At 51.6% G+C, this 21038-nt stretch overlaps 10 protein-coding genes across 10 annotated transcripts; 6 read left to right on the top strand and 4 right to left on the bottom strand.

Moving 5' to 3' along the window:
* Nucleotides 1-350: 350 nt before the first annotated feature.
* On the bottom strand, nucleotides 351-2563 carry ColSpa_12400 (diaminopropionate ammonia-lyase; the record flags this gene model as incomplete). Its single annotated transcript, XM_049278612.1, has 2 exons — nucleotides 351-1393; nucleotides 1456-2563. The coding sequence occupies 2 exons, from the start codon at nucleotides 2561-2563 to the stop codon at nucleotides 351-353; spliced, it is 2151 nt and encodes a 716-aa protein (XP_049134569.1).
* A 571-nt stretch (nucleotides 2564-3134) lies between these two features.
* Nucleotides 3135-4055, top strand: ColSpa_12399 (putative isomerase YraM; the record flags this gene model as incomplete). Its single annotated transcript, XM_049278611.1, has 1 exon — nucleotides 3135-4055. The coding sequence occupies one exon, from the start codon at nucleotides 3135-3137 to the stop codon at nucleotides 4053-4055; it is 921 nt and encodes a 306-aa protein (XP_049134568.1).
* A 118-nt stretch (nucleotides 4056-4173) lies between these two features.
* ColSpa_12398 (xyloglucanase) lies at nucleotides 4174-5017 on the bottom strand (the record flags this gene model as incomplete). Its single annotated transcript, XM_049278610.1, has 2 exons — nucleotides 4174-4589; nucleotides 4648-5017. The coding sequence occupies 2 exons, from the start codon at nucleotides 5015-5017 to the stop codon at nucleotides 4174-4176; spliced, it is 786 nt and encodes a 261-aa protein (XP_049134567.1).
* Nucleotides 5018-6787: 1770 nt separating this feature from the next.
* ColSpa_12397 (zinc-type alcohol dehydrogenase-like protein) lies at nucleotides 6788-7904 on the top strand (the record flags this gene model as incomplete). Its single annotated transcript, XM_049278609.1, has 2 exons — nucleotides 6788-6961; nucleotides 7017-7904. The coding sequence occupies 2 exons, from the start codon at nucleotides 6788-6790 to the stop codon at nucleotides 7902-7904; spliced, it is 1062 nt and encodes a 353-aa protein (XP_049134566.1).
* Nucleotides 7905-8264: 360 nt separating this feature from the next.
* Nucleotides 8265-8555, bottom strand: ColSpa_12396 (uncharacterized protein; the record flags this gene model as incomplete). Its single annotated transcript, XM_049278608.1, has 1 exon — nucleotides 8265-8555. One exon carries the CDS (start codon nucleotides 8553-8555, stop codon nucleotides 8265-8267), a length of 291 nt encoding a protein of 96 aa, XP_049134565.1.
* Nucleotides 8556-10082: 1527 nt separating this feature from the next.
* ColSpa_12395 (uncharacterized protein) lies at nucleotides 10083-11350 on the top strand (the record flags this gene model as incomplete). Its single annotated transcript, XM_049278607.1, has 2 exons — nucleotides 10083-10135; nucleotides 10444-11350. 2 exons carry the CDS (start codon nucleotides 10083-10085, stop codon nucleotides 11348-11350), a joined length of 960 nt encoding a protein of 319 aa, XP_049134564.1.
* A 937-nt stretch (nucleotides 11351-12287) lies between these two features.
* Nucleotides 12288-13264, top strand: ColSpa_12394 (protein RTM1; the record flags this gene model as incomplete). The annotated part of the gene is made up of 2 exons (XM_049278606.1): nucleotides 12288-12456; nucleotides 12567-13264. The coding sequence occupies 2 exons, from the start codon at nucleotides 12288-12290 to the stop codon at nucleotides 13262-13264; spliced, it is 867 nt and encodes a 288-aa protein (XP_049134563.1).
* A 412-nt stretch (nucleotides 13265-13676) lies between these two features.
* ColSpa_12393 (uncharacterized protein) lies at nucleotides 13677-14309 on the bottom strand (the record flags this gene model as incomplete). The annotated part of the gene is made up of 2 exons (XM_049278605.1): nucleotides 13677-14214; nucleotides 14284-14309. 2 exons carry the CDS (start codon nucleotides 14307-14309, stop codon nucleotides 13677-13679), a joined length of 564 nt encoding a protein of 187 aa, XP_049134562.1.
* Nucleotides 14310-15615: 1306 nt separating this feature from the next.
* On the top strand, nucleotides 15616-17288 carry ColSpa_12392 (FAD-dependent monooxygenase yanF; the record flags this gene model as incomplete). Its single annotated transcript, XM_049278604.1, has 3 exons — nucleotides 15616-15726; nucleotides 15787-16712; nucleotides 16778-17288. 3 exons carry the CDS (start codon nucleotides 15616-15618, stop codon nucleotides 17286-17288), a joined length of 1548 nt encoding a protein of 515 aa, XP_049134561.1.
* A 2188-nt stretch (nucleotides 17289-19476) lies between these two features.
* On the top strand, nucleotides 19477-20872 carry ColSpa_12391 (putative alpha-glucuronidase A; the record flags this gene model as incomplete). Its single annotated transcript, XM_049278603.1, has 4 exons — nucleotides 19477-19557; nucleotides 19628-20275; nucleotides 20354-20539; nucleotides 20561-20872. The coding sequence occupies 4 exons, from the start codon at nucleotides 19477-19479 to the stop codon at nucleotides 20870-20872; spliced, it is 1227 nt and encodes a 408-aa protein (XP_049134560.1).
* Between the last annotated feature and the right edge of the window lie 166 nt (nucleotides 20873-21038).

The following is a 21038-nucleotide window of genomic DNA, read 5'->3' as shown; positions in this document are numbered from 1 at the left end:
CATCTGATATGGGAATGAGAACACTTGAAGAGGGCCGGAAGATCGAAGAAGAGACTACCCGAAATATTCTGCAAGCTATGGGGCCATCAACGACGACGGACTCCAGCATGCGTGCTAGGGAGGTTGAGGTTGGATATGATTCAATGAACGAGATCACGCAGGATACACATCAGTTTGTTTTGCGGAACTCTGAGAGCTATGAGAGAGTGCTGAACTAGCGAAAGTATCGAGATAATCGAGGCACGCTCTGTTCTAAGACTGCAATCCAAATACCACTACCCTCGCTTCAGAACTAGACGCAAAAGTCTTTGATAACGTTCTCCAAGACGGATGTCACTTCTCGGAGACTGTCAATACTGACCACTCCTCCTTGCCATGGATCCCATAGCCACTGGGTCCATACACGATAGATGGAATGCCAACCTCATACAACAACGCGGCGTCGCACCAGAATGACAATGCTGAGGGGCCGGGGCTTTGCCTAGCGTTCTTGAAACACCCGCCACAAATGTGTTGACAAAATCGTCTTCTGCGTTCAGGCTAAAGGACGGCCGCGAAAACGTAACGCGGGGAGGAGAGTACGTGAACTCGGGGTTGCTAGACCCGATGCGCTTCAAAATGGCCTCGACGTCGTGGAGAATGGAGTCTGACGTCTGTGACGGAATGGTACGAAACTCGACCGTGAGAGTGCAGCGCGCTGGATAGCTCGAGGGCTCCTCACCGCCCTGGATCAGACCAGCATGCAACGAAGCCTTTCCCAGACGGGGATCTGATGGCAGTGTCTTGGAATATTCTAGGAGTGCCGTCTGTACCGCTCCTGCAAGCAGTATAGCATCCACGCCTTGTTCAGGCATAGATCCATGAGCCGCAACGCCAAGAATCTCGATCTCAACCCAGACAAATCCCTTGTGGGCGATGATGATCTCTTGGGACGTAGGTTCTGGGATGATGGCTGCATCGGCTCTCCATCCAGCTCCGAGGACCTCTTCTGTACCAAATGAGAAGTTTTCTTCATCGGCTACAGCAGCCAAGATCACATCGCCACGTAAAACCGAGCCAGAAGATGAGTTGAGCTGAGCCATTGCAGCCATGGCAGCAGCGACGCCAGACTTCATATCTGCGCTCCCGCGTCCAAAGATTCGTCCTCCCCCTTCCGGTCTCAGCTCCCCACTCAAGGGATCAAGGTCCGATGAGTAGCTTGACAGACTGACTGTATCAATGTGTCCGTTCAACATGATAGACTTGCCGCCTCCCTGACCGCGGAGCACACCCACTACCGATGGCCTGCCCGATTTCTTCTCCAACCAGTGAGCTTCGATGTTGCGGTGCTGCAGCCAGGCGGATATGTAATTTGCAATCTCTGTCTCTCCCGCGCCTGAAGCCTTGGACAAATCTGGGTTCGAAGAATCGATGGAAGTCAGAATCTGTGTCAGCTTAACTGCGTCATCAACCGACACGTCCAAGGGGTCTTGTAATTGCGCTGGCCCTCCGTGTTCAACAGTACCACCACGGCGTCCTTGGAGAGAAAGCTGGGTCGCGGACTGACTTCGGCAAGGCGTCGAAGTGCCGCAACTGTCGCACCACCACAAGGCCCGCTCTTGACACCATTGTTCCTGAGATACTCCACGGCCTCGTGGGCCTCAAAGTCGGAGACAGTCGCGCTGGCGTCAATACCCGCCTGGAGATCATCGAACGCTGTAAGCGAAACGGTGCCACAGTTGAGTCCTTCCATGACGGTTCGGGATGTGTGCACCGACACCGGTTTGCCGGCCATGAGACTCGTCCAAAGACATGGTGCAGTATCAGGTTCGACGGATAAAACTGCACAGTCCCGTCCCCCAGACTTGCAATGGGATACGACTGCGTGGGCCAAAGAACCAACACCGACAGGCGTAACCATCAAGGTCGGTTTCAGCCCCTTGTCAGCAACTTGCTGTTCGGCCTCGAGGACAAGAGTTGAATACCCCTCTACAATCCACGCGGGAATCTGCTCGTAGCCCTCAAACGCGTTGTCTTGAATCAATAGTCCGCCGGCGGTTGACGCTGCAGCTTTCCATGCTTCCAAGACGGCTTCGTCGTAATGTGAGTCGGTCACAATGACAACTGCGCCCTCGGCTGCGATTCGTTTAACAGTCTCATCAGCCACGCTGCTGGGGATGTAAATGTGCGCAGGAATGCCCAGGATCTTCGCCATAGCTGCGACAGCTCTGCCGTGGTTACCCTCAGTCGCCGCGTATAGCGAGATGGAGTGCTGTTGAGCGGCCTTGGCGACTTGATCCAGTGACAAGTCGGCAGGCAAGTTGAGTTCAGTCGTGATGGCGCGGTACGTTCCCCATGATGCCCCAAGAATCTTGAAGGCAGGGAGTCCCAGCCTGTTGCTCTCGTCCTTCAGGTACACCGCCTTGACGCCCAGTTCTTGGGCGAATTCATCAAGAGAAACGAGTGGTGTCCTTGCGAAAGAAGGAAGCTGTTGATGAAAGACTTGTGCAAGGGATCCGTTGGCAATAGGACTGACTTTCCCGAGTTTATCGTTGAGATATACGCTTCTGCGTCCGTGGGCCATGATCAGGGTTTGAAAATGTGATGACGTCGTTACTTCGGGCTGCGTACTGTCGAATTGCATACAATTTCAAGTCAAGGTGAATGGGGGTTAGCAGTAAGCCTTTATAGCAGATCCTTTCGTCCAGGAGCCTCCTTCTCACTGTGTTTCACAACGCGTCGATTGTAATGCCACTGTATAAGGCCATTGTCGTCAATCGCCTGGTGTTGTTGCCAAGTCATACTAGACTCGGAGTTATCAGCCGGTTGAGGATGCATGTGTGGACACTGGGAAAACGCTTGACGAATTAGAAGTCTAGTTGCGGCCGATGGTGGAGCAGCCTGTCACGAAAAGGCGCGAAAGGCGCGAAAGGCGCAAGCAACGGGAAGACATTCCAAAAAGGACGCTGCTTAGTGAGTCAAGAAGAACACAGATCTGGAGACTTAGACCGTTCTACGGTGACTCATTCGTCGTTGGTCAACTCACTAGCACGGCGGCTCATATAAAGTTTGTCTGGTCAATCTGTCGTTTGAGCCTTATTGACAACCATTTCCCACCATCTTTATTCTGCAAATCCGCCCTAAAACGACACAAAATGGAGCTTCCTTACACAACCGTCGATGTCTTCACCGACAAAGCCTTCGAAGGCAACCCATTGGCCATCGTCACCATTCCTGCTTCCATTTCCCTGACGCAAGAACAAAAGCAGGCCATTGCAAGGGAGTTCAATTACTCAGAGACTACCTTTGTACACGAGGTCGACGACCCCGCATCCACGGAGAGGCGCTTCGACATCTTCACTACACACGAGGAACTTCCCTTTGCGGGCCACCCAACCGTCGGCACGGCCGTCTTTCTAAAGCCCCGAGGCGTGAAGAAGTTGATCGCCAAAGCCGGTCCAATCGCCATTGATGAAACTGGCGCCGACTCCGTGCGGGCTGCCATCCCCCACAACACCCGCCTTCACCAGAAGCGCCTGAGAGACCTTGGTCCGGGGCCATACAGCGACTCGGTAGAGGAGCTCGCAAAGGCCGAGGTCGACGCGCCCGTGTTTAGCATCGTTGACGGTATGACTTTTGCCCTCATCGAGCTGCCCTCACTGGAATCTCTGGCGTTGGCCAAGGTGGGGCCGATGAAGTTCCACAAGCATGAGCTCCTGGATGAGGGTTGGCGCAACTCTTTCATCTCGAGGTACTACTTTGTGCGTCTTGGGACTGAAACTGTTGACGGCCGCATCGTGCAGAAGATCAGAACTCGTCTGATTGAACCTGATCTGGAAGATCCGGCTACGGGTAGCGCTGCCTGCGCGCTGTCTAGTTACTTGAGTTTGCACGAGCTCTCTGATGAGTCGCTCAGCTTTGAGATCACTCAGGGCGTTGAGATGGGTCGCAGAAGCAACATCTATATTGATGCCAAGGTTGGAAAGGGCCCCGAGGGTGTACGCAAGCTGGAAACCTTGCATCTGGGAGGAAAGGCAACAAGGGTCATGAGCGGCACCATATTTTTGAAGTCATGAGCGACGCCACTAAACGCCCTCGAGTTTAGGGGAAAAGCTTGACATACGAGGTCAATGTTCAAAATTGTAACCAAGAACAAAAGTTGTAAATTCAATTCGCCAAGGAAAATCGTCCTGCTTAGAGGTTGATGTTCAAGCCGAGGGTGTTATTGAAAGTAACAGTTCCCCAGTACGGTTCTTGGCCAGCGTTTCCTACGTTGACATAGGTGCTATTAGAAAAGACTCCCTGCTTCGCGAGCGCCAGGAGCCAGTCCTTGATATCCCCTTCGAATGAGCCTCCCTCCAAGTCTCCGAACTGGTTGGTCTCGGGGGCGAGGAGCGAGGACACCGTGATGCCGGTGTCAGTGTTCTTGCCTTGGTACAGCTTCCATCCGTTTTTACCGAACAGCCCGTCAATCGTCGCTGTCGGTCCCTCAGCCCAGCCGATGGGCAGCTGCCCGCCCTCCCAGCGAAGCCAGAGCATAAGCTCCTGGGCATTGCTGGATGTGCTGTCGCCCTTAGTATCGGAGGTCATGAAGTCGTAAACAACGTTGCCTGGATATGAGGTTAGCGAACATGTTCATGTAACAACAATCTCACACACCCGGCTTACCCTTGTATGCAGAAGAGTTGGAAACGGTCCAGCTGTACGTGCTGGGGATGCTCCGAATGTCGCTGAGTTTGGTCTCCAATTTCTGCGTTAAACCAATGAACGAGTAGCCCTTGACAACGTCCTTATTGATCGTGGGGTCAATGTCCCAGATGCTGCTCCATTGGATGCGCTGCGCGTCGCCGGTGCCGGATGTGCCGGAGTAACCTGTGCAAGCCGATCCGCTGATGGACTTGTAGTTGTAGTTCATGGAGTAGACGATCCACGGTGTGCCCATAAGGACCTCGAAGTCGTTGGGGGCGCCGCAAAATGTCTTTTCGGCGACCACGGCGGACGCGAAGACGGCCGGAGCCAGATAGCGAGAGACGTGCATGGTGCTTATCAAATCTGTGGTGTATTCCGTAAAGACTGAGAAGCAAGCAGGTGCAGGCTTGATGCGACAAAATAGACGCGGTGTTTCGCTTTTGGGGCCAACGTTTGTTATTATCTACATTCTGTAGTTTTTGTCAAAGAGTTAACCCCCTGCCGAGAACATTTGATAAACTTACTGGAGAAGAAGGGGCATCTAATAACCAGAGAAGCAGACCACAATGTTGCCGTAAACACCGGACTAAATTGCACTCATCAATCTGAAACTAACCGCCGATCTCACAACCCTGGTTAAGACGGGAGATTTTTGCCCAAGCCTGCATGTCGAAACGGCATTGGCACTCTGTAAGGAGCTCTGGAAGGAGAGCGAGCTAAGAGTTGTCACCCTAGTGAGTCTGTTGGCTAGCCCCCCGCGCTAATCTCTACTCGATGGTGCGGGATCTGGTTTTTAGATAGCATTTGCTCTCAGTTTAAGTGCGGAGCGGCGTCAGCTGTGGGATCTGGACTGTCATTTTGGAAGCAGTCCCACAAGTAATGAAAGCCACTATGATTCCGGTTGCGCCGACTTAACGAGACTCAAATATCTCAGATGTCCTAGTAACTCTTAACGCTCATTACATGTTTTATGCCTACGAACATGCATTCGTTCGTATGTGACGATTCGATTATGAGTTCACTTCATACGTATCAGAGTATAACACCTCGATCTACCTCTGAACGCGCAGGAAAAGTGGACAGGAAATACATTTGGCGCGGCGGGATGATGGGAGTAGGCGATCCCTTAGAATCGAAATCAAACACTGGGACTTGTATTGACATAAGGCTTTTTGCCAATTCCGTCACCTCCCCTCAGCGTATTGAAGCGATCAATTATCGCAGTAATAAGGCCAGAAACAAAATCAAGGCGGATGTTTATTCGGCCTGAGCGGATGGGTGACGACCACATGCGTTTTGCGTGGGGTGACCCCCTTTTCGGCTGGCGGTCAACATGGCAGAAAGTGATCAATTTAGCTCTTACCCGCATGCCGCAACCCTCTGGAGGATCAGCCTCATGACCCTTTCAGGGCTTTCAGGGGCTCATTTCACAGTAAGCTGGCTATTCCCAATCCGTCCTCAGCGTCGAGCAGAAATGAAGCTATTCCCAACCTCTGGGCCTGCCTGTTTCTTTCTTCTTGGCCATTGCTACACTCACCTCATCTGCCGTCGCGCTCCACAAAGGCTATTTGTAAGCTTGCAGAGATTTCGTTCTCCTTAGCCTTCAGAATGGATACCAAGGGCAGGGCGCCTAGCCAAGATCGGTAATCGAAACCGTCTTACCAATCACTTACTGGAGAACATGAGGGCATGTCCATCGCATCCATGACCTGATCGTCGCGACCCTTTTGGTCAAACCAGCGTTAGCATGGCATTTCACGTGTTGCTCTGCCAAAGCGACAGCTGGATCGATAGCGAATCCCGAACAGTCCGAAAAAAAGCGGAGAGTTCACTCCGTATGGGCGGATTGGTGCCCGAGCAGGGGCGTTACGACTGCCGAGTCAGTAAGAATCGGTCAAAGAATGTCGCATTGCTGGGCCCAGTATGACGGTATGAGTAGCCATTGCGTCATGCAGACACTATTCGAAGCAAAGAGCTCCAACCCCATGATTCTTCGAAATCTCTATTGTTGACTATAAGGACGGACGCTGCACGCGGGTTGCAGACCAAGTACAACAACTTCAGGTTTGAATTGCATTACACTCTCAAATACCAAATATTATCACAATTATCATCCATCATGGCTCCCACAACCACCAACGCCTGGTCTATCACCGGCATCAACAAGAACGGCAACAACTGGGACACTCTCGAGCTGAAGAAGAACGTCCCCATCCCCAAGCTAGGCGACTATGATGTTCTCGTCCAGATTGAGGCCGTCTCTTTGAACTACCGTGACTTGGCCATCCCTAAGGTTAGTACGCCCACAACGTAGACACACCATCATGCGGGTCACTAACACGAACCAGGGTCTCTACCCCTTCCCGGTTAGCTTCCCCCGCGTCCCGGCATCCGACGGCGCCGGCCGTGTTCTCGCTGTCGGCTCCAAGGTCACGAATCTCAAGGAGGGCGACAACATTGCCACTCTCTTCAACCAGCACCACCAGGCCAACCCCATCACTCCCCTTGGCGTGAAGAGCGGTCTCGGCGGCGCACTCGACGGCACCCTCCGTCAGTACGCTGTGTTCCCCGAGCACGGCCTCGTCAAGTCACCCAAGACCCTCAGCTCCGTCGAGGCTGCCACCCTGCCCTGTGCACCCCTGACCGCCTGGAACGCCCTCTACGGCCTGCAGTCCAAGGCCCTGAAGCCCGGCGAATACGTCCTCACTCAGGGCACCGGTGGCGTCAGCTTGTCCGCCATCCAGTTTGCCGTTGCTGCCGGCGCGATCGTCATCGCAACGACCTCGTCTGCCGCCAAGGGAGAGCAGCTCAAGAAGCTCGGCGCCCACCATGTCATCAACTACAAGGAGACGCCCAACTGGGGTGAGGTTGCTAAGTCATTGACCCCCGACAACGTCGGCGTTGACCACATCATTGAGGTCGGCGGCCCCGGTACCGTTGCGCAGTCTCTCAAAGCCGTCAAGCTCGAGGGTGTCATTTCCATCATCGGCTTCCTGTCCCACGGCGACAGCCCCAAGGACCAGCCTACGCTGCTGGACGCTCTTGCCAACATTTGCACCATTCGCGGTATCTTTGTCGGCTCGAAGCAGCAGTTTGAGGAGATGAACCAGGCGATCGACGCCAACAAGATCAAGCCTGTCGTCGACAAGAAGATCTTTGGCTTTGAGGAAGTCAAGAACGCCTACCAATACCAGTGGGACCAGAAGCACTTCGGCAAGGTTGTTATCAAGATTTGAAGGATGCATAATGAAATCTTTGTACGTTAGTTTGGTATAGGCTCGCATGCATTCGTCGATAAAGACGTGCATGTTTGAGCATACTTAATGCAGTTATGACCACAATTAAACGGTTCCATCGAGTTCCTATTAGCCATTAAATAAATCAATGTATTTTAACATCAAGTGCATCAAATGAGAGAATGATTCGGCATGCAAATGTAATTCAGCTATACTTAATCATACATTGTCCGATAGTGATTACGCGTCGTCGCCCTGCGAAAGTCCATCGTGACGCTCAGTAGGGACTGCTTTAGATCCTGCAAAATAAATACCCCTCCCAAACTCCAAGTTTTCAGCCCAGATCCCATAAACATCTTCTCAAGAGCTCTTGCTTTCCTCTTGCTCAGACACGTCCTCGACACGTCTGTCAAAGTTCGTGTGTCCTGAATCGCTGTTGCGAAGAATCCGCCCCTGGGGAATGGGACGGCCAGAGGAGTCGTAGTCCCGGCGTTCTGCGTAGATCGGTTCTCCTGTCCGCATGGATGCAGTTCGAATAGTGGTGCCGGAGGGGCTGATCTCATGCTTGCGGGCCCATCGCTTTTCCTCAGTCTTACCGTTGTGGCTGACTGAGGAGGAGATGGAAATCGATGATGAGAAGGAAAAGGGCATGGTTGATGGTTTTGCTTTTCGCAATTTGATATAGGTTCAGCCTAATGTGGTTTCGTGATGATATTGGCAAGATGAGGTTAAGGAGAATGACAATGTCGCTGTCCTGCTCTTGGGGAAGAAGCAGGTCGAAACATTGGAGCCGGCGGTCTCACAATGAGCCTACATCATCACCCCACTACTACGTCATGTAAGGTGATAAGAAAATGCTTATTCAGCGTGCATGAACGGACACAACCCCATTTCTTCATACAGTATGCGGGGCTCCGTGCTCACGTACGGGATGCAGTTTAAAGTTGTGCAATTGCTCTGGCCGCCCTTGCTCAGGCTCGCGTCACCCGTGCTAAGTGCTGTTCAGGATGTAAATCACCACAACCACCCCTCCTTGGACGCATCCAACTGTTCATTCAGATTTTAACCCTGCTTCATTAATCCTTAGGCATTGTCAACTTTACACGCTCTTTACTAAATACGAGGCCTCAGCCGCTGCCGCCTGCCGTAGGGCGCTCTCTGGTCCTCAGAGGTCTTAACGGAGTCGTAACCTATAGGTACTTATTATCAAGCCACCGCAAGAATAACAGGCTTTTACACCACCTCACTAGTATGCGATTAACGATCAATAAAAGTCTTTAGTGAATCCTGTCTCGGGAACGTTTCTTTGAGCTGTTGCAGCCTAAGGGCGACGTGGGTTTCCCGATCGCGGTCATCTAGCGCGTTAACGAGGCATTATCGGAAACAAACTGAGCCGCTCACATTTTAGACATAGAGAACTAAAAGTATGAACAAGTAGCCTCCATTTAACCCTCTATCTATCGATATCTTGTAGAAAAAGAGCAGGATAATCCCAACTCTAGATTTAGCAGCAGTGAGGCCCACACCTTCTAAAAGCCATCAAATTGTACGAGAATCACCCTTCCCGAAAGACAGCCGATGGCTACTAACGAACCGCACACGGAAGATGCAAACGCTGGTCGAAAGTTAGGTGGTAACCATAGGAGATGATTCCCACACCAAGTTATCCAGCTGCCATCCTTGCTGATACCATAACCTTGGCGAAAAGCTTCAAACTCTACCTTGTATACGTCCAACTGACCACTAATAGAAATTGCACCCCCATCAGTAAGAATAGATGAACCGTCTGGACTAAAAGACAGCCTATGAGACACGAATCCTAGGTTAACTAACTTCGGCTTCCCGCTTTTTTCCACCGACCAAAGCTTGACGGAACGATCCAGATACGTCGATGCCATCAACTGGCCATCGGGCGAGAAGGCCACCGAGGTGATTAGAACTGCTAGCATCTCACCCTTACGCTGGTATACTCCCGTAGCCACCGACCAGAGCCTGATGGTGCAATCACCTGACGCTGATGCCACGACCTGGCCGTTAGGCGAAAAGGCGACTAAGTTGACCCTATTTTGGTGCCCCTTGAGCGTCTTCTGGCATATACCTGTTGCTGCCGACCAGAGCTTGATGGTCTTGTCATGTGACGCTGACGCCACGACTTGGCCATCACGCGAGAATGCCACTATGTCGTTCAGGTGCGGCCAGATCACCCGCCGCCCTAAGGTCGCGCGATCGGGGTGAGTAGGAGTCTACACATAAGCTTACAGTGTCCCCCCCCCCCCTTCCTGATGGTCAGGTTAACTATGTCCTTATGTTGGTCGGACAGGGGAAGATAAAGGGGGCCTAATCATCATCAAGATCGCCCCTTGCAGGTTGAAATAAGCTTACATTGATTAAGCGACTTAGCTAAGACAGGTGGCACCAAAGTTCTTTTCCCTCTTCCAGCTTGTTTGCTGTCTTCTCGCCCTCGCTGTTCATCCTTTTTCTTTTCTTTTTTCAATTACAATTGTCCCAACTCTCGGTCAGCAAACACAACTCTATTCAGTTCATTCCAAAGCCGAGGCAAGATACCGGACACAAAGCTGAGGATCCGATCCTGGACCACAACCCACAACCCACAACACGAAGACGAGATGCCGGCGCTTGAGCAAGTCAAGTACTCGCAGGGGGCCACGGTCGCCGCCGTGACCGACTTCTACGCCTTCTTGACCAAGATGTACCTTCCCGAGTCGGCCGTCGTACACCCGCCGCCAGAAGGGTGGCCGACGCTGGCCTCTGATCTCAGCAACCTCGGCAAGTCGGACGAGGTACTCAGCCTGCTCTCGCACCTGCCGTACGTCCGCCAAGACGATCTCGACAACACCGAGACACCGGAGGTCACCCCTGGCGGCCGCTGGATCGACTGGCGCCAGTCTGGCATCTGGGTGCGCGAGGGCGGCAGCGACATTGACGAGCTGCGCACCATCTCTGAGGGCCCCGCTATTATGGAGAATGTGCCTGAGCACGTTATCGGGCTGACGATGAGCGAGCACCACGTCTTCTTACTTGACACGGAGCTCGGCGTCGTCTACTGGCCTGAGTGTCCCAGCCGGCTCCGCGACGGGCCCCACTGCATCGAGGACGACCCGTACGACTATTGCGACGACGACGAAGACGCGGAGTGGCGTGCCGACGGCGCCGCCTGGTCCGTCGCCGACTTCTTCAAAGTGCTCAAGGCCCAGTACCGCTCGCTGCGCTGGGTGCCGTGCAGCGAGTATGAGGTCTTGGATTCGGAAACCGAGATAACGAAAAATCCAATCCCGACCCTCCAGGGGGTTTACCGGCGCCACGGCTGGCCTGATTTGCAGCAGTATCGCAAGGAGGAGTACCTCGAGGAGGCGAAGGCCGTCAGAGTTGCAACGGAGCAGGGAGGGGGAGGGGATGAGGAGGGGGACGATGCAGAGGGCGCTTAGAGTGGATGTGAAATAGGGGTGTTCGGTTGACTGGTTGTCGGCCTGGTCCTACTGCATCTCGCATTGGAGAATGATGGCTCCCCATATCTATTTACGATGGCGAGCACCTAAACTTGATTTTTTCCTACTTGCTACCGCCAGGCCTGACTCTCGTCCTCTCGTTCTGCTTTTTTGTACCTTGTATTATTGTCCAATCCCAGTGCGAGATAGTGCGCGAAAGATCGGGGTAAACTAATCAGACCCCCGAGATATACGATCCTTCCAGGCGAAAACAACCAAGCTTCTGTAGAGGTCGCAGTACCTCGATTCCAGTAGATGTTACCATCAGCCACTATAATATGTGGTACTCTGTTGATTGGACACGCTCGTTGTCTTTTTTTTCTCGATCTATGTCATGGATGCCTACTACAAGCTGAACCGTGCCAAGTTGGCGTGTAGTAGTAGCCTCATCATTCATGGCGACTTGGGGTCCTTGCCTCGGGTTTGAAGGAATGTACTCCACTTCGCACTTCGCACAAGCTCGGAGTGAAGTCTAATTCGCCCATCTGAGCCGAAGGAAGGCTTAGATTAGCGCGTCATGGCGTCTCCCCAATGCGCTTGGCTACTTACCTGCTGTCAAGGGGGTTCCGACGGGACGGCAAACTTGAATCGATAACAAGTCTAAGAATAGGAACTGCGTCGTACCCTGCCTTTCATGTACAATAGGAATCCAATGTATTGCCTCATGAAATTTCACTTTGACGTGTCAGCTCTCTAGATCTTTATATATTTGTTGATTTTGAGACTTATCCTACTTTGAAATATTCGGTCGCTCATCCGAAATTCCTTGAAAACCTTCTATTAGACATAGCCGCGACCATTACCAGAAAATCATTATTCAGCTAGCTACTGCGCGGTGAGCAAATTGTTTTCAAATTTCCAGGTTTCTTCGCTCAACATGCCGGACCTCGAAACCCATAATGGCAAGCTGCTATGGTACTACATCCCAAGCCTGCCAGGAGGAGTCATATTCGCTGTTGCTTTTGGACTCCTGACCATCCTGCACACCGTTGCAATGTTGAGACACAGAATGTGGTTTTGTTTGCCATTCGTCTTGGGTGGAATTTGTAAGTCAATTTTGCTCACAGTTTTCAGTCAAGTAATTGGTAATTCCAAGAGACTCACATTTTGGGTTTCCTTTTAGTCGAAGTAGTCGGTTTTGTTGGACGAATATTAGCATACAACGCGACCGACGACCTCATCCTTTACATCATGCAGTCCGTTCTCTTGCTGCTAGCACCAATACTTTTCGCCGCAACACTCTACATGACTCTAAGTCGTGTCATTATTGCCGTCCATGGCCAAGAGAGTTCCATCATCTCAACACGCTGGTTAACGCGTTTCTTCGTCTTCAGCGACTGTTTCAGCTTTCTAGTACAGGCTGGCGGTTCGGGATTTCTCGTCAAGCCAAGTCGAGCACACATCGGACAGGTCATCGTCGTCACTGGTCTCATGTTCCAAATCGTCATGTTCGGCGTATTCATCGTCTCAATTCTGGGGTTTCACCTACGCTTCGCCCGGCACGTCGACAATCACCGTGTTAGGCACGTTCCGTGGCAGAGTACGCTGACCATGCTGTATTTGACTTCTATCGCGGTTATGCTGAGGAATGTGTATCGCGTGGTTGAGTACGTCTTAGGACGGGAGAGTTATCTCTCGGTAAACGAGTGGCCTACCTACATCTTCGACGCCTTGCTCATGCTTTTCACCATGGCTGCTTTTTACTGGTGGTATCCGAGCAAAGTGTGCCAAAAGGAGCATTATAGGGATTCGGAATCAGAGCTCATGTGTCGATCACGTCGTGCTGCAGCCAAGAAAGGCTTATACAGCAACATTCCATCTTCTACACAGCTTGAAGGCGTTCACTATACATAAGCACGGCGGGATTGTGGGGGATTCAGTGAGGGAGGCGCGGAGCTGGGGTTTCATACGAACCCTTTGTCCGGATACCTATGGCAGATGCGTCTTTTAGAGAAGACCGGAACTGAGATACGGATATTCTTGAGTCGGGTTGTTTCGATCAAGCCAGTGGTATTTCGATATCATACATTATTGAGAGCAAGATAAGAATTCACTTTCTGGAGCAAGTCTTCTCAATGTTTGTTGTTACCAAAGTCCTTGCTTGATTAGTATCTGGCAAGGGCTTGAGATACAAGACTATGGCATCCAAAAAACCTTACTCAGTATTCGTGGAATTACATAAAACCTATCAATATTGCCTTAAATAAATAAGAAGCTTTCTCATTGTGTGAACTCATATAGCTTGTGCTGTAATAGGATACAGGCCTTAGTTAGCCTTCCGTTGGGGTATCCATCCAATCTCCTGGATCGGCCACCTTATCCAGAAATGATGGACGTCATCCAGAGCTGTGTAGATGCGCTCAATCAAGTGTACGCCCCAACCCTTGAGCCACCAATTATATTCCAGTCGATGGAGGAGCACACAGAAGAAGGCCAGGATGCACAGGGCGTTGCTGTTTCTCCGTCGCAGCATATCAATGTATTCATCTGGAATCTTATACAGCCAGGTGAAGATGCTACGAATTTTGCCCTCGTCGCAGAGTTCCTCTCCGTAGAAAGAGGAGAAGGCTCGTCTTAGGTCTTGGAAAGTGTCGAGCAAATGCTGTCGTGATTGCTCGTCTTCCAAAGTGCTTGTATTAATGTAGTTCTGGAATTCTTTCAGAGCGTCATGGTCTAGCTCCTTGGACTCCCAGGTGTCGTTGACATCAGGTCTAGGGCGGAAGAGGAATGCGATGGATGATGAGAGAATGGCACGGCCGTTGGCTTCCAATATCGTGCGCACGCCGCGGAAGAGGGTCAGCCAGCTTGGTATAACGTTGTTTGCGTCAAAAAAGAGATCATCAGCTTATCTGAGATTGGCGAAAGAGATAAACATTGTAAGAGTGCTGAAGCAGTACATGGGTATTGAGTTTGCTGCCGAGATGTTAGAGAGAAGAGGTGCAGCTATAGAAGTGGCGGCTGTATGGCGGGCTGTGGCCTCGGCGTAGTAATATTGTCGGGACTCTGGTCGGAAGTGCGCCAGGTGAGATGCTGCCAGCGCCAAGATGGAATAAAGTACATATGGATGCGAGAATCCCAATTGCGGAACGTTCACAAAGAAGTAGTTGCGGGTGACCGGGTCGGAAGACAGCGTAAGACAGGTTGATATGCTGTAGTGATGAAGAAGCTCCATATCCAGAACTGTGAGGTTCCCCATCCCAGCACTGCCATCACTAAAGAGCGGCGCTCTAGATAATGGCAGGGTAGTCCGGCCACTACCAGACGTTGGAGCTGGAGACGAGACTGTAGGGCGAGCCGCTGGAGTACTTGGAACGACGGGTTCATCCAAAAGGTCACATAACGCCCCGCGCCTTGAACAATTCCGACAGGATGGGCGCTCCTCGCCGCACTATTCAGCATACGTCAGCTGGGAAACCCTCTCGATTCAGCTGCCTGATTGACTCGCACCTTGACCTTTCTTTTCTTGCAGTTTCGGCAGCCGCTCCTAGACTTGATGTGGGGACGTCGAGGCATCTTTGCTGGTGCGTCTGGCGCCATGTGGAGTAAGTTACGAATAACCCGGGTGATCGTGTCTTTTTTGTTATGATAGATGTCGCTGCGAAGTTCAGCGTCGCTACCGCTCTCACAGAGTAAAATGAAGGGAATCGATCCTAGTCAGGCTCTCGGACAAAATTTAGTGGGGACCTCGGACTATCGCCCAGAGCCGAGGTTTTTGCGAGGGGTTGTGCGAGCTTTGTGCGGGGCTCATGCTCGCACTTCCTCGCACCACATTCGCACTACACTCGCACTCCCTCGCATCTCGCACTGAGGCGAAGGATTCTGCGCTAGGCTTGGGGGCTGAATGCTGGCTGAGTGCGTGTATTCCATATTCAGCCTGCGAAGCCATGTCAGTATGCCGATTACCACTACTTTCGGCTAGTATCTTCTACCTCATGGACATCAGGAATGAGGAAGTTGACCTCACCATGGGCCAACCTTCTGTCCAGCCCAGTGAGAACTATTCTCTCTTGGCGCGAATCCTCCAATGAGCGTCATTTGCAGTAACGTGGCAATGCAAATGTTGGCTTGATTTGCCGATTTCTGGAAGACATAAATAGAGGGCCTGCCGTCTGACTATGTAGCGAAGATAACAAACAATTCACTGCAGAAAGCGTTTCATCTTGGTCAAAAAGTCTCGCAGATTAACGATTTTGGATCTCATCACGATGTTGTCAACCAAGAGTACGGCTGCCGCGCTACTATCGCTGCTCATGTTCGATGGCGTGCAAGGACAAGCCCGAGTCAATCATACGCATAAACTTAGTGGTTTCGCACCAGTACGCAATCCCCTCAGTCCCTTATCAAGGAACCATACCTCCTTTCTGACACCCCTGTAGTGTGACGCCCTTATAACCGCCAACCTATCCCACGCCGTGCACCTCCCGAGCTCCCCCTTCTACTCATCCCTCGTTCTTGGCTCCTGGACCCTCGACACGCAGAGGTCCCCCTGGTGCTTCGTTGTCCCCAGCACCCCCGCCGAGGTTTCTCAAACCCTTACCGCTCTTCGATCCGCCGGGGATGGCGCGGGAGACTGGCATATAGCCATCCGCAGCGGCGGACACGGGTCCGATAACGCGAACAGTATCGAGCAGGGCGTGATCATCGACTTGTCCCACTTGAACGCCACAACTTATGACGCGGCGACGAACGTCGCAAGCGTTGGAACTGGAGCGCGATGGGGTGATGTCTATGCTGAGCTGGAAAAGTCTGGGGTCAGTGTGACGGGCGGAAGAGAGGGTGCAGTGGGTGTTGGCGGGCTCCTGCTTGGTGGCGGGGTCTCGTGGCATACGGCGCGAACGGGATTCGCCTGTGACAACGTCGTCAACTATGAGGTGGTGCTGGCGAGCGGGCTGATCATCAATGCTAATGCGACGGACCATTCGGATTTATTTCGGGCGCTGAAGGGAGGCGGCAGCAACTTTGGCATCGTCACCAGGTTTGATCTTGCGGCATTTCCGGCAACGAATTTGACCATCGAACGAAGAACCATCGGCGTGGAGCACGCGGACGAGGTTGTTGACGCGGTTGTTGCGTTCACAGATCTGGACCAGTCGTTTAAGGATAACGCAATGCTTGCAATCATGACCTACGATCCAAGGGCTGAGGGCATCACCATAACGGTGACTGAGGTCAACACTATGAACAATGCCAACAGCACGGCATTTGACGCCTTTAGTCAATTCCCCACACTGGCTCCAGCTACGAAGGATTCATTGACTCTTTCTCAATCTGCCAATAGTTCTCAGCTGCCCGGGAACACACGGTAAGTTGAACGAGAACGTCTGGTTGCCGTATGTGGGTTCCAGATGACTGATCTTTTGCTTCTAGGAACGTTGGAGCTGGACCCCTGACGATCGCCAACGACCCAAGAGTTATGCGCTACTGCATTGAACAGCATACCAGCCTTGTCGAAGACCTGAAAACCACCCTCGGGCTGCAAAATTTCAGCATAATACTTGATTTCCAGCCGCTCCCTTCATACTTCGCAGATATCGGCGTACGGAAGGGAGGAAATATGCTTGGGCTAGAACGAAACCTGCGGAACAAGGTCCTTGTTGTACCGGGGGTCACTTTGCAAACCTCAAACAGTGAGAGCCAGTATCCAGGGGTCTACCAACAGGTGGCGGCTATGGCTCAGAGAATCCAAGCATTCGCAAAGTCGGTCGGAAGCAGCGAGGACTTCACATATCTAAACTATGCGGACACAACCCAGGATCCACTCGGGAGTTACGGCGCGGCCAACGTGAAGCATATCAGAAAAGTTGCGAACAAGTACGACCCTTACAGCTTTTTCCAGCGCAGGGTACCAGGCGGCTTCAAGATCGACAGAGTCGTTTGAAAGGATATAGCTGTATGGCTTCTTTGTGTTTACTTTCCTTACAGACGCAACAGATATGGACCGGGGATAATGAAGCACATCTAGCCAACAACAAGAGTTCAGTGACGGAGCGTTGAGGATACATGACATAGAGAATTTCTTTCACAATTTTCTTAACAGACACTCGCTACTGTAGTAATACTTCTAGGCACAAATACCGCCCATTGGTGAGGCCTTCAGGACTTGACGACTTATTGTGGATTCTCAGTTGAACGGCTCAGGTATCCAAGTCATTACATAGTAAGCTGATATAAACCCTGTAAGACCACTAGGGTAATGATTGGCCCTGGTAGCGTTTGTTACGCTCGTAAGGAGGTTGACTCGCAGGGGTGGACGTATCCTTGCGTTGGATATAACGAGACATTTCATAATCTTTCGTTTGGTGCGACGATTTACTGAGGATTAGAATTGTAGCATATCGAGCAAGACAATGTACTTAGGTTTGATGAGAGCACTGAGACGAAACCCCATATATATTTTAGGTTGTGGTGTTGGGAATGGAAGACGCTAGAATAGCCACCGAGCTTCTCGTTGCTGACATGTAGAAGGATTGAAATGAGGGTGCACGGGGTATTATTGACGTGGCAGCAAAGCATCAGTATAACCTCCACGAAAGTAGGGCAACCTGGACTAATGTCAGATACATAGGTAGGACAGATTTCACTGGCCAAAAATGCAAAATCCAATGGTACATGCATTCAGCACTAAGCAAACGGCAGGCACATGTAAGTGAACTATTGTTAAACATCTGCTTTAGATAAAGCGAGCCACTTGGTAGCTCAAGTCTTCTGCTGTGGATTTACTTCGTGATATCACATAAACTTACACGTAGATATATCTCTAATGACTTGACTTTGACCGTGGCGCTCGTAGGAAGTGATAATTTTGTGATACCCCAGTACAATGATATAAATGCCTCCATACGCACCCTTACGCACCCGATCCGATACTGCCAATCAATAACTCATTTGAGGTGTCTATGGACAACCCGGGAGCCCAGAAGTGACAGAGTACATGCTGTTTAGAAATCAGCTCAGTGTATCCCAAGTTTAATCTCATTTACCCAGTGGATCCGCGCCAATGACAGAAGCGGCCAACCCCTAGTCGAGAAGTAAGCACCTCGACCACGTCTAAAAATGGACGAAGTGGGGGGTATAGGAAATTAAATACGGGATTGAAATCATAACCAGCCCTTTACATACACTCACGCTAGTTTTCACATGATCATCTTTCCTTGTGTTTTAGGAAAATAGAACATGTCGATCCAAGTTCTCGAACTGGATCCTATATGTGTCTGTTTGGTGATATTGGTCATTCGTGAAGACCTCAACGTCTTCTGCTTCGCGTCTAATTGCAATGGATGACAGTGCTACCTGGCTAGACACATCGTCAGGGATTTGGATGTTGTTGGGTGGCGGGTTGCGCAAGGCAGGTAGAGCGATTGGGCAACTACTACCACATACCCCTCAAATCATGCGATGAACTCAAGGGTCGACGGCTTAGTGCCTGGCCTGTCATTTGTGAGTTGAGTTCCTCTTTGAATGGAGGGGAAAATATTCCCCAGGACTGCGCGCCGTAGCAGTGTACCATTGTACAACAAGTATGGCCTGACACCTGCCACTATGCCTGACAGGGCAAAGCTTAGCGCATACAGGCTATAGCAGCATGGATGCGGAGCTGGGGATCCGTTGCATTCAATGGACCAATTTTATAGAAGCGAGCCAGTTAAGTTTAGACAGGCGATCTACTTGCCGCGCCCCGCACGATGCACTTTCACTTCCGCCGGGTTTGCACCAGGATCAACACTGGGAAAACAAGACGACTGTCAATCACTCTCAAACCAATGTCAACTGATCAGTCCAGTCGAATCCGAGCTCCTCGGATTACCAAAATCGCAAAACAAGACTGTGGAGTTCGTCCGGTCTATACGAGCTAATAGTCATGCTGCGTTGAAAGAACAAGCAGCCATGCCGAGAACCGAGTCTGTATATAAAGGTTGGCATGGAGCCGTCGATTGAAGTTGATCATTCAAAGACATCAGGAACGCAACGCCATAGCATCATTACCTCACAGGTCTGCCACCTAGACAAGACGGAAAATCCCAACCACGATGCATTCCGCAGTTTCGGTATTCCTCTCTCTAGCCGGCATGGCTGCCGCTGGGCCTATGTCCCTTGAGTCTCGCCAGCAGAGCGTTGGCCAAAAGCCAGCTCTGGGCTGGAGCGGTTGGGTAAGTGTTTACCTTGTGTCTCATCCGCAAGGGATCCGGAAAAGCTGACTGTAACGACCGTTGAACTCAGAATCAAGGAGGATGCAACGCCGCCAGCGCCAGTGTCGCCTTGGCAACGGCCCAATCCTTCGTCAGCCGTGGGCTCAAGGACGCTGGTTACACTTACGTCAACATCGACGACTGCTGGTCCCTCAAGCAGCGTGACAGCTCGGGGAACCTCGTCCCTGATCCTTCGAAGTGGCCCAATGGCATCAAGGCCGTCAGTGATCAGATCCACAACATGGGCCTTAAGTTCGGCTTGTACGGCGACAACGGTCTCATGACTTGTGCCGGGTATCCTGGCAGCCAGGGCTACGAGCAAAAAGATGCCAACCTTTTGGCCAGCTGGGGAGTGGACTTTTGGAAGTATGACAACTGCTATACACCCTGCAATTTGGCCGGGCCCCCGCAGACGTGCCCTAATAACCAGGCGCCAAACTCGCGCCCGCGGTATGAGACCATGCGCAATGCTCTCAAGAACACAAACCGGCCTATACTTTACTCGCTTTGCAACTGGGGTTATGATAAGGTCTGGACTTGGGGCGCCGAGGTTGGCCAGATATGGCGGATGAGCACCGACAACTGGGGTGGATGGCAAGACGTCGTCAACATTGCCAACTGGGCTGCACCCATTGCCAATTACTCCAAACCGTACGGCTTCAACGACCTTGACATGATGGTTCGTACTCTGATTTCTCTCCTCTTATTTTCTCAACTATCCACGGTACACTAGTTGACTCCTTACAAAACCCTGCAGATCATTGGCAACGGCAAGCTCACGGCGGCGCAGGAGCGCACCCATTTCGCTATCTGGGCCATTGCCAAGTCGCCCATCATTTTGGGAACTGACATCAGCAAGTTGAGCAGTACACAGATCGCGCTCGTCATGAATAAGGTTCTGTTACTTTCTACAATCGGGCATGTCTGCCTCTTTCTGCTTGGGGTTTGCTAACGGTGGTGACAGGACCTTTTGGCTGTCAACCAGGACTCTCTCGGTCTCGCAGCGACCACCTTCACCCCCCGTGGCACCACGCCGCCTGGAAGCAGCAACATGCCTCCGTACTGGGCAGGCACCCTGTCCGACGGCATCGTTGTCGCCCTAGTCGCCAGCACTGGTGCCGCTACCATGTCCGTCAACTTCGCCGATGTGCCTGGGCTTGGTTCTGGAACTTTTACCTGGAAGGAGCTTCTCACTGGAAAGCAGGGAACTGGAACTTCAGTGAGCGCACAGCTCGCGCAGCATGACGTTGCCGTTTTCAAGGTGAAAAAGGCTTAAGCAGGATAGGGGAAGTTGAGTAAGGGGTTTATGACACAGTAGTTATTATACGGAATCAACATTCAAAGTTCTCTCTAGGCTCGCTCAGACACGCTGTTTTGAAGTGAGGTGGGGAAGCAGGGTGGGAGAGCAGAAATCGCCAGTTACACAGGAGTTGAAGAGCCTG

The sequence above is a fragment of the Colletotrichum spaethianum genome (assembly GCF_022836535.1).
Source record: "Colletotrichum spaethianum MAFF 239500 DNA, contig63, whole genome shotgun sequence".
Lineage (NCBI taxonomy): Eukaryota > Fungi > Ascomycota > Sordariomycetes > Glomerellales > Glomerellaceae > Colletotrichum > Colletotrichum spaethianum.
This window is presented reverse-complemented; position numbering and strand designations above follow the sequence as displayed.